This window comes from Salvelinus alpinus, chromosome 18 (assembly GCF_045679555.1).
Source record: "Salvelinus alpinus chromosome 18, SLU_Salpinus.1, whole genome shotgun sequence".
Lineage (NCBI taxonomy): Eukaryota > Metazoa > Chordata > Actinopteri > Salmoniformes > Salmonidae > Salvelinus > Salvelinus alpinus.
This window is the reverse complement of record NC_092103.1, coordinates 43106656-43118958: the sequence shown is the minus strand read 5'-3', so window position 1 is coordinate 43118958 and position 12303 is coordinate 43106656. Positions and strand designations below refer to the sequence as shown.

General features: G+C 41.5%; 1 protein-coding gene across 1 annotated transcript in view; it reads left to right on the top strand.

The window, feature by feature from the left end:
* auh (AU RNA binding protein/enoyl-CoA hydratase) overlaps window positions 1-8729 on the top strand; it is a 39177-nt gene extending 30448 nt beyond the window's left edge. Inside the window, exons 7-10 of the mRNA XM_071351396.1 lie at window positions 1015-1202; window positions 3413-3463; window positions 7537-7584; window positions 7977-8729. Coding sequence (XP_071207497.1) covers window positions 1015-1202; window positions 3413-3463; window positions 7537-7584; window positions 7977-8054 — 365 coding nt within the window. The 3' untranslated portion in view covers window positions 8055-8729. The remainder of the gene's footprint in view (window positions 1-1014; window positions 1203-3412; window positions 3464-7536; window positions 7585-7976) is intronic.
* Window positions 8730-12303: the final 3574 nt, after the last annotated feature.

The following is a 12303-nucleotide window of genomic DNA, read 5'->3' as shown; positions in this document are numbered from 1 at the left end:
AAGGTCCTGGACAGCTTCACAGAGTGTGCAGGCTTTCATTCCATGATTGCTTAATGTTTTAAATCAGGTGTGTTAGTGTTGTAGACTGTCTTTGGTTGTTATAAACCATGAATAATCCAACATGTATGAATAAAAACAGCCAGCTCTCACAAATAGAATTATAGCTCATATTTTGTTCTGTTTCAGCAGGCTAGCCATATTTATTCATTAACATAACGTTACTCACTGTAGCGCCCAATCTCTTCTCTTCTTTCACCTCCTCTTCCTTCTCTTCCTCCTCCACTTCCTTCTTCCTCCACCTCCTCTTCCTTCTCCTCCTCCACCCCCTCTTCCTCCTCCACTTTCTCCTCCTCCACCCCCTCTTCCTCCTCCACTTCCTTCTCCTCCACCTCCTCCTCTTCCTTCTCCTCCTCCACCCCCTCTTCCTCCCTCACCCCCTCTTCCTCCTCCACTTCCTTCTCCTCCACCCCCCTTCCTCCTCCACTTCCTTCTCCTCCACCCCCTCCTCTTCCTTCTCCTCCTCCTCCACTTCCTCCTCCTCCACCCCCTCTTCCTCCTCCACTTCCTTCTCCTCCACCCCCTCCTCTTCCTTCTCCTCCTCCTCCACCCCCTCTTCCTCCTCCTCTTCCTTCTCCTCCTCCTCCACCCCCTCTTCCTCTTCCACTTCCTTCTCCTCCACCTCCTCCTCTTCCTTCTCCTCCTCCTCCACCCCCTCTTCCTCCTCCACTTTCTCCTCCTCCACCCCTCTTCCTCCTCCACTTCCTTCTCCTCCACTTCCTTCTCCTCCTCCTCTTCCTTCTCCTCCTCCTCCACCCCCTCTTTCTCCTCCACTTTCTTCTCCTCCACCCCCTCCTCTTCCTTCTCCTCCTCCTCCACCCCCTCTTCCTCCTCCACTTCCTTCTCCTCCACTTCCTTCTCCACCTCCTCCTCTTCCTTCTCCTCCACCCCCTCTTCCTCCTCCTCCACTTCCTTCTCCTCCACCCCTCCTCTTCCTTCTCCTCCTCCTCCATCCAGGTGGTACCCAGCGACTACCCAGGGCCATCGGGGTAGCCCTGGCTAAGGAGCTGATCTTTGCGGCGCGGGCGATTGACGGAACAGAGGCGAAGAGACTGGGCCTGGTCAGCCATGCTGTGGAGCAGAACAAGAGCGGAGATGCTGCCTACCTCAGAGCGCTGGACCTGGCCCGCGAGTTCAACCCAAATGTGAGTATATGATAAAGCATGTACGTACAGTGCATTCAGAAAGTATTCAAACCCCTTGACATTTTCCACATTTTGTTAACTTACAGCCTTATTCTAAAATTGATTAAATCGCTTTTTTCGTCCTCATCAATCTACACACAATACACCATAATGACAAAGCAAAAACAGGTTTTTAGAAATGTTTGCAAATGTATTAAAAATACATTTAAATATCACATTTACATAAGTATTCAGACCCTTTACTCAGTACTTTATTGAAGCACCTTTGACAGTGATTACAGCCTCAAGTCTTCTTGGGTATGACGCTACAAGCTTGGCAGACCTGTATTTGGGCAGTTTCTCCCATTCTTTTCTGCAGATCCTCTCAAGCTCTGTCAGGTTGGATGGGGAGCGTCGCTGCACAGATATTTTCAGGTCTCTCCAGAGATGTTCGATCGGGTTCAAGTCCAGCCTCTGGCTGGGCCACTCAAGGACATTCAGAGACTTGTCCCGAAGCCACTACTGCGTTGTCTTGGCTGTGTACTTAGGGTTGTTGTCCTGTTGGAAGGTGAACCTTCGCACCAGTCTAAGGTCCTGAGTGCTCCGGATTAGGTTTTCATCAAGGATCTCTCTGTACTTTGCTCCGTTCATCTTTCCGTCGATCCTGACTAGTCTCCCAGTCCCTGCCGCTGAAAACATCCCCACAGCATGATGCTGCCACCACCATGCTTCACTGTAGGGTTTCCTCCAGACGTGACGCTCTGCATTCAGGCCATAGAGTTCAATCTTGGTTTCATCAGACCAGAGAATCTTGTTTCTCATGTTCTAAGAGTCCTTTAGGTGCCTTTTGGAAAACTCGAAGTGGGCTGTCATGTGCCTTTTACTGAGGACTGGCTTCCGTCTGACCACTCTACCATAAAGGCCTGATTGGTGGAGTGCTGCAGAGATGGTTGTCAGTCTGGAAGGTTCTCCCATCTCCACAGAGGAACTCTGGAGCTCTGTCAGAGTGACCATCGGGTTCTTGGTCACCTCCCTAACCAAGGCCCTTCTCCCCCATTTGCTCAGTTTGGCTGGGTGGCCAGCTCTAGGAAGAGTCTTGGTGGTTCCAAACTTCTTCCATTTAATAAGAATGATGAAGGCAACTGTGCTCTTGGGGACCTTCAATGCTGCAGAAATGTTTGGTACCCTTCCCTAGATCTGTGGCTCGACACAATCCTGTCTCGGAGCTCTACGGACAATTCCTTAAACCTAATGGCTTGGTTTTTGCTCTGACATGCACTGTCAACTGTGGGACCTTATATAGACAGGTGTGTGGCTTTCCAAATCATGTCCAATCAATTGAATTTACACAGGTGGACTCCAATCAAGTTGTAGAAACATCTCAAGGATGATCAATGGAAATAGGATGCACCTGAGCTCAATTTTGAGTCTCATAGCAAAGGGTCTGAATACTTATGTAAATAAGGCATGAGTTTTTTTATTTTGTATAAATTTGCACACAAAAAAAATGTAAACCTGTTTTCACTATGTCATTATGGGGTACTGTATGTAGATTGATGAGGAGGGGAAAGTATTTGATCCATTTTAGAATAAGGCTGTAACGTAACAAAATGGGAAAAGTCAAGGGGTCTGAATAGTTGACGAATGCACTGTACATTGTATCAAAACCGGAGTAATACCACCTTTAAGCAGGGACGAAATTACACATTGGCTGTGTCCGAAATCATGTCCCCTTACTTGATTATCAGCTGGGTCTATAGATGTCATTTTCTTCCTCAATTCGTGCAGCGAATTCATACTAGATGAAAAAACTGAAATTACATTTACATCCTGGCATATAAAATGTACTACATGTTTATAAATTTCACATAATATAAAACGTTTTATTTTTGCATACCCAATCAGCGTACTCTTTAGATGCAAGTACGGGTGTTCTGACATGGCCGTTGACCCGGCCCTGAAATCAAACCTATTCTCAGATCCTCAGAATAACCTGCTACACTGAATGATTTGGAGTTTAGCATACAGTCGTGTTGTATCGACTTCTTAGAAATAACACCTGAGCGAATGCAGGTGTTGTGCCTTTTGTGTACGGATTAGATTTCTAGTGACCTGCAACATTATACCGGAGAACCGTCTGTTATATAGACTCAGGGTAGACACAACAACCATTGTTATTTAAATGTACTTTTGACCCTAAACAAACTATTGTTTTGCTTTGATGTCCTCAGGGTCCCATTGCAATTAGGATGGCAAAGTTGGCCATCAACCAGGGCATAGAGGTAAGACTCATACATAACGGTACTTTTTCCATCTCTGTAATAAGTGATCAAATGTCCCCAAATTCAGTTTTCAGTCGACATACTGGCCTCAAGTACAGTATTTTATAATTTGACCAAATCTGGTCATATGTTTATGATTGAATGGTTAGGGCACCGGTTACGTCATTTTGATGTTCTAAGCAGACCTGGGTTCAAATCATATTTGAGATTGGCCCCTTAGGGATGACCTTTTAAGGATGACCTCTTGTGTCTAGCATTAGTATTTGGGAATGATCTCCTAGGTCTAGTAATAGTATTTGGGAATGACCCCCGGTCTAGTAATAGTATTTGGGAATGATATCCTAGGTCTAGCAATAGTATTTGGGAATGATATCCTAGGTCTAGTAATAGTATTTAGGAATGATCTCCTAGGTCTAGTAATAGTATTTAGGAATGACCTCAGGTCTAGTAATAGTATTTGGGAAGGATCTCCTAGGTCTAGTAATAGTATTTGGGAATCATCTCCTAGGTCTAGTAATAGTATTTGGGAATGACCTCAGGTCTAGTAATAGTATTTGGGAATGATCTCCTAGGTCTAGTAATAGTATTTGGGAATGACCTCTTGTGTCTAGCATTAGTATTTGGGAATGATCTCCTAGGTCTAGTAATAGTATTTGGGAATGACCTCAGGTCTACTAATAGTATTTGTGAATGATCTCCTAGGTCTAGTAATAGTATTTTTATTACCTCTTTACCTACTGTATTTATTTATTAATTTATTTTGCTCCTTTGCACCCCATTATTTCTGTCTCTACTTTGCACTTTCTTCCACTGCAAACCAACCATTCCATTGTTTTATTTTTATTTTTTATTTTTTTTTATTTATTTATTTTTTTAGTTTTTATTTTACTTGCTGTGTTGTACTCACTTCGCCTCCATGGCCTTTTATATTTTTATTTATTTATACATATATTTGTTTGCCTTCACCTCCCTTATCTCACCTCACTTGCTCACATTGTATATAGACTTATTTTTATTTTATTTTATTTTATTTTTTTCACTGTATTATTGACTATATGTTTGTTTTACTCCATGTGTAACTATGTGTTGTTGTATGTGTCGAACTGCTTTGCTTTATCTTGGCCAGGTCGCAATTGTAAATGAGAACGTGTTCTCAATTTGCCTACCTGGTTAAATAAAGGTTAAATAAATAAATAAAATAAATATTTGGGAATGATCTCCTAGGTCTAGCAATAGTATTTGGGAATGATCTCCTAGGTCTAGTAATAGTATTTAGGAATGATCTCCTAGGTCTAGCAATAGTATTTGGGAATGATCTCCTAGGTCTAGTAATAGTATTTGGGAATGATCTCCTAGGTCTAGTAATAGTATTTGGGAATGATCTCCTAGGTCTAGTAATAGTATTTGGGAATGACCTCAGGTCTAGTAATAGTATTTGGGAATGACCTCAGGTCTAGTAATAGTATTTGAGAATGACCTCAGGTCTAGTAATAGTTTTTGGGTATGGCCTCTTGGGTCTTGCTGCATTTAGGAATCGGTGCCACAAAGCATGGTGGAGGATTGAAGTAAGCATCTGATTCAGTAGTCAGTGAGTCAGCTCACTTGCCAAAGGGACCCATGTCACATCTGAAGGCCGTCAGAGAAACCTGAGAGAATCTGTTGAGTGACTTCGTTATCCCAGAGGCCAACGGTCACAACTGACAAATCAAGTGAAGATATCTCCAAACCGCACTTTCTGACAGGTGTTGTGTCATTTGTAGACAGCCTGTTCTACCAAGTTAATGTATCATAGGCTACACTAACTGCCAATATCCATATTGGGGCCAAATTTGACGACATGGTCAAATCACAAACAAGACCAGCCTGGTTTCATGTAGTTTTCTCAGGCTATATGAATACGGGTCATTAAAGCTTAACGTGTTCCTACCTACTTTGAACAGCAGCTGGCCCACTTGAAAGATGCACATTTTTAAACAGAGAGACATTTTTTATAAAATTGCTCAACAACGATCTCTTTAAATGTAGGTTATTTTCTTAAGGAGAGTATGGAACAGGAGATATTTCTGGTTCAGTTTTAATGCCAAGGTAACCTATGAAAGTAGGTTTCTCCTCCCTCTGTGCTGTCAGGGAAAATAAATGCTGGCCCCTAATTCTGTATAATTCAACCTTTAAAGTGTGAATTTGGAATGGGTCTTGGATCTAGGTAGGTTTGTTAAAGTTGGTGAACATTTCACCAATGCACAGACATATGCTCAATACAGATATAGGATCGTAATTTGAGCCAGTTTGCTACAGCTGGAAAAGAATCCTACAGTAACAGGAAATGTTAATTATTATGTGGCTTATACACTGAACAAAAATATAAACACAACAACTTCAAAGATTTTACTGAGTTACAGTTCATGGAAGGAAATCAGTCAATTTAAATTCATTAGGCCCTAATCTATGGATTTCACATAAATGGGAATACAGATATGCATCTGTTGGTCACAGATACCTTTAAAAAAAAAGTAGGGGAGTGGATCAGAAAACCAGTCAGCATCTGGTGTGACCACCATTTGCCTCCTGCAGCGCGACATGTCTCCTTCGCATACAGTTGATCAGGCTGTTGATTGTGGCCTGTGGAATGTTGTCCCACTGCTCTTCAATGGCTGTGCAAAGTTACTGGATATTGGCGGGAACTGGTACATGCTGTCGTACATGTCGATCCAGAGCATCCCAAACATGCTCAATGGGTGACATGTCTGGTGAGTATGCAGGCCATGGAAGAACTGGTACATTTTCAGCTTCCAGGAATTGTGTACAGATTCTTGCGACATGGGGCCATGCATTAACATGCTGAAACATGAAGTGATGGCGGCTGATGAATGGCACAACAATAGGACTCAGGATCTCGTCATGGTATCTCTGTGCGTTCAAATTGCCAGCGATAAAATGCAATTGTGTTCGTTTTCCATAGCTTATGCTGCCCATACCATAACCCCACCGCCACCATGGGGCACTCTCTTCACAACATTGACATCAGCAAACCGCTCACAGACACGACACCATACACGCGGTCTACCATCTGTGCGGTACAATTGAAACCTCCATTCATCCGTGTAGAGAACACTTCTCCAGTGTTCCAGTGGCCATCAAAGATGAGCATTTGGTGATGACGACGTTTCCTTGACAATTTGTGCAGTAATTATTCAGTTGTGCAAACCCACAGTTTCATCAGCTGTCCGGGTGACTGGTCTGAGACGATTCCGCAGGTGAAGAAGCCAGATGTGGTCCTGGGTTGGCATGGTTACACGTGGTCTGCGTTTGCGAGGCTGGTTGGACATACTGCCAAATGATCTAATACGACGTTGGAGGTGGCTTATGGTAGAGAAATTAACATTAAATTCTCTGGCAACAACTCTGGTGGATATTCCTGCAGTCAGCATGCCAATTGCACACTCCCTCAAAACGTCTGTGGCATTGTGTTGTTTGACAAAACCGCACATTTTAGTGGCCTTTTATTGTCCCCCAGCACAAGGTGCACCTGTGTAGTGATCATGCTTTTTAATCATCTTCTTGATATGCCACACCTCTCAGGTGGATGGATTATTTTGGCAAAGGGGAAATGCTCACTAACAGGGATGTAAAGAAATTTGAGAGAAATAAGCTTTTTATGCGTATGGAAAATTTCAGGGATCTTTTATTTCAGCTCATGAAACATATGACCAAGGCTTTACCATTTGCGTTTATGTTTTTGTTCGGTGTAATTAATAAAAAAAATTGTAGGTGTTGATACATTTTTCATAAGGGAAAATCAAGTCTGAAATTTCAGTGGAAATTACAAACGTGAGAAGCCTTTTTAAACCTGAAATACTACACTACAAGTTTTCCATTTCCATTGCAGGAAAGTTCTTCTGCAACAGGGTGATCAAATTAAGATGCTACATCTGTAGTTTCGATCCTGTAGGAATGACAGGGAACAATGAAACCACATAGCTGATCAAGAATAAAGATGGTAGAAAATAGCTTTTATACGGTTTATATTGCTGCATATGTTTTTTTTTCTTCTCTAATATCTTGATATTTTTCAGGTGGATTTAAATACGGGATTAGCAATTGAAGAAGCATGCTATGCCCAGGTACGTCTAGTCATGAACAAGAACTTAAATTCCACAACCCTTCTGTTAAATAGCCCATATTCTGTTAAATAGCCCATATGCTGTAGATTTCTGACGCTTATTTTTTTGCTAGAACTATTTAAAATGTACACTTCTTTTTATACGCAGTTCACATACAATAACGCCACGATTTTGTCAAGGTTAGATAGTGTCTATTGACATAGTGTACCTCTTCCACCTGCTGCATAGCTACGCTCACTTTGGACACCACTTTGAACAGTCTTCAGTTGTCCATAAAACAACTCACACAGTATGACGCATAAACAACCACCACCATCATCGCTCGCAGGATCACTGAAAATAGAACATATACGTTGTTGTCTTTCGTTGACACATCTTTTGTGGTTTCCAAGGTGATTCCGACAAAAGACAGGCTGGAGGGACTAGCTGCGTTCAAGGAGAAGAGGCCTCCTCGCTTCAAGGGAGAGTAAACGTTCACCCTGGGCCAATCAAGAGCAATCGCAAATGGCTACCTTCAGTTCTCCTCCTTTCACTGCTTCTGTCAGATTCCCATAAGACGGCAATATAGGCAGTACCCTCCGCACTATAACTGGAGTGGGGTGTCCTAACCGAGACGTGAGAGGTCACATAAAAGTACTGTATCCGGACAGAGATAGAAGTTAGGGAGAGAACAACTTTACAGCTGATTAATAACCAGAACCGCTAATCTGCATGATGACTTTATTTTTTTCAGTTTCTAATGTCATGAGTTGCCTTTCCTTGTTGTCGTGTCCAACACGTGGTCTGTCTGTTGTATGTTAACATTATCGAGTGTTTGTTTCTCAGTGATTCAGAAGATCAGAATAATGAAGAATTTGCTACTGTGATGAGATGAGGTTAGATCCTTAGTATTACGCAGAAAATAATCGTCCCCGAAATTCCCTATTTATTTGACGAGCGTGTGGTCGTCAGCGCATCCAATCCATTTTCTAATTACATTTCATGATATCAGGCAGGCTAACAGCAAATCACATGATAAAAGCCTTGCACTTCCCAAGTTCGCTGTGTTTTCTAATGTTTGAATGTTAGAGAAATGATCTGTTCCTAGATCACAGAGGAAATCTTTGTAGAGCTATCACAATAAAGTTCTGTCTCAAACTCTGTCACCTGTCTATGCTTCTCGTCTCATGTTTTGAAGCTAGTTACACATGACATACTGTAGTGTAACAAGACCTTCTGCCAACCTTGGATCTAAGCCTAGTTTCTTGACACCAAATTAATATCAATGTATTGATGTTTTATGACCTTTCACCCTAAGAGAAACTCATGAAAACAAGTCAGCTGGTGTTTTTACAGTTTACAGTAGTTTATGAAATGTACTGTTTAAATGCTTTAGGCCTTACAGCGAACATGTTTTAATGTTTTCCATGAAAAATTATCGGAGAATGGCGTTTCATCCCCCTTCAAAAACCCACTGGTCATTTATTTCACCCTGAATGCATTTCAAAGGAAGTGGCTAAGTGGTAAACATTAGTAGACCTTTCCTGAGATTATTTTATTTTTCTTGTGGGAAGGTTAATCTCATACTTCTAACAGTCAGTTGCAAAAACGTTAGCATTTGGGCTGAAGGTTAGCCAATTTATCTGCTTGAGGACATAGTTTCCTCAGGGCTGAAGGTTAGCCACATTGTCTGCCTTCAAAAAGTATTCGCACCCCTTGACCTTTTCCACATTTTGTTATTACAGCCTGAATTTAAAATGGATTCAATTGAGATTTTGAGTCACTGATCTACACACAATACCCCACGTCATATTTTTACTTGTATTCAACCCCTTTATTAAGCCTAAATAACTTCAGTAGTACAAATCTGCTTAAAACGTCATATAATGAGTTGCATGCACTAGCTCTGTGTGCAATAATGGTGTTTAACATGATTTAAAAAGGTCCCTCAGTTGAGCACTGAATTTCAAGCACAGATTCAATGACAAAGACAAGGGAGGTTTTCCAGTGCCTTGCAAAGAAGGGCACCTATTGGTAGATGGGTAAAAGAAAATACAGCAGACATTGAATATCCCTTTGAGCATGGTGAAGTTATTAATTACACTTTGGATGGTGTATCAATACACCCAGTCACTACAAAATACAGGTGTCCTTCCTAACTCAGTAGACGGAGAGGAAGGAAACCGCTAAGGGAATTTCACCATGAGGCCAATGGTGATTTTTAAACCAGTTACAGAGTTAAATGGTTGTGATAGGAGAAAACTGAGAATGGATCAACAACATTGTAGTTACTCTTCAATACTAACCTAAATGACAGAGTGAAATGAAGGAAGCCTGTACAGAATAAAAATATTCCAAAACATGCATCCTGTTTGCAATAAGTTTGCAATACTACAACAAATGTTGCAAAGAAATTTACTTTTTGTCTTGAATACAAAGCATTATGTTTGGGGCAAATCCAACACAACACATCACTCATATTTTCAAGCATGGTGTTGGCTGCATCATGTTATGGGTATGCTTGTCATAGGCAAGGGACTAGGGAGTGTTAGCCACTTTGTCTGCTTAAGGACACATAGTTTCCCTCAGGAATGTTCTATTTATATTTTATTTAACCTTTATTTAACTAGGCAAGTCAGTTAAGAACATATTCTTATTTACAATGACGGCCTACCAAAAGGCAAAAGGCCAGGATTAAATAAACATATAGGACAAAACACACATCACAACAAGAGAGACAACACCACGTAAAGAGAGACCTAAGACAACAACATATCATGGCAGCAACACATGACAACACAGCATGGTAGCAATACAACATGACAACAACATGGTAGCAACACAACATGGCAGCAGCACAACATGGTAGTAGCACAAAACAGGGTACAAACATTATTGGGCACAGACAACAGCACAAAGGGCAAGAAGGTAGAAACAACAATACATCACACAAAGCAGCCACAACTGTCAGTAAGAGTGTTCCTCCTGTTACATATCTTGCATATCTTGCACTCATCTCATATGTATATACTGTATTCTATACTATTCTACTATATCTTAGTCTGTGCCGCTCTATATGATTAATTCCATTCCTTTACTTGATTTGTGTGTATTGGGTATATGTGAAATTGTTAGATATTACTTGTTAGATATTACTGCCCCTGAACAAGGCAGTTCCTATGCCGTCATTGTAAATAAGAATTTGTTCTTGACTAGATTGCCTAGTTAAATATTTTCTTTTACAAAAGAGCAATAAAACTTCAATAGGGTAGGAACTGTGTAGGCGTTTGAACAGGTTGGAGCCTGATAACTTCTCATGAAACCATGATGCAACAATAATACTGTTGAAGTCGGAAGTTTACATACACTTAGGTTGGAGTCATTAAAACTTGTTTTTCAACCACTCCACAAATTTATTGTTAACAACTATAGTTTTGGCAAGTCGGTTAGGACATCTACTTTGACACAAGTCATTTTTCCAACAATTGTTTACAGACAGATTATTTCACTTATAATTCACTGTATCACAATTCCAGTGGGTCAGAAGTTTACATACACCAAGTTGACTGTGCCTTTTTAAACAGCTTGGAAAATTCCAGAAAATAATGTCATGGCTTGAGAAGCTTCTGATAGGCTAATTGACATCATTTGAGTCAATTGGAGGTGTACCTGTGGATGTATTTCAAGGCCTAACTTCAAACTCAGCGCCTCTTTGCTTGACATCATGGGAAAATCAAAAGATATCAGCCAAGACCTCAGAAAAAAATTGTAGACCTCCACATTTCTGGTTCATCCTTGGGAGCAATTTCCAAACGCCTGAAGGTACCACGTTCATCTGTACAAACAATAGTACGCAAGTATAAACACCATGGGACCACGCAGCCGTCAAACCGCTCAGGCAGGAGACGTGTTCTGTCTCCTAGAGATGAACGTACTTTGGTGCGAAAAGTGCAAATCAATCCCAGAACAACAGCAAAGGACCTTGTGACGATGCTGGAGGAAACGGGTACAAAAGTATCTATATCCACAGTAAAACGAGTCCTATATCGACATAACCTGAAAGGCTGCTCAGCAAGGAAGAAGCCACTGCTCCAAAACCGCCATAAAAAAGCCAGACTACGGTTTGCAACTGCACATGGGGACAAAGAATGTACTTTTTGGAGAAATGTCCTCTGGTCTGATGTAACGAAAATAGAACTGTTTGGCCATAATGACCATAGTTATGTTTGGAGGAAAAAGGGGGAAGCTTGCTAGCCGAAGAACACCATCCCAACCGTGAAGCACGGGGCTGGCAGCATCATGTTGTGGGGGTGCTTTGCTGCAGGAGTGACTGGTGCACTTCACAAAATGGATGGCATCATGAGGGATGGAAAATGATGTGGATATATTGAAGCAACATCTCAAGACATCAGTCAGGAAGTTAAAGCTTGGTCGCAAATGGGTCTTCCAAATGGACAATGACCCCAAGCATACTTCCTAAGTTGTGGCAAAATGGCTTAAGGACAACAAAGTCAAGGTATTTGAGTGGCCATCACAAAGCCCTGACCTCAATCCTATAGAACATTTGTGGGCAGAACTGAAAAGGCGTGTGTGGGAAGCTTGTGGAAGGCTACCCGAAACGTTTGACTCAAGTTAAACAATTTAAAGGCAATGCTACCGAATACTAATTGAGTGTATGTGAACTTCTGACCCACTGGGAATGTGATGAAAGAAATAAAAGCTGAAATATACTCTACTATT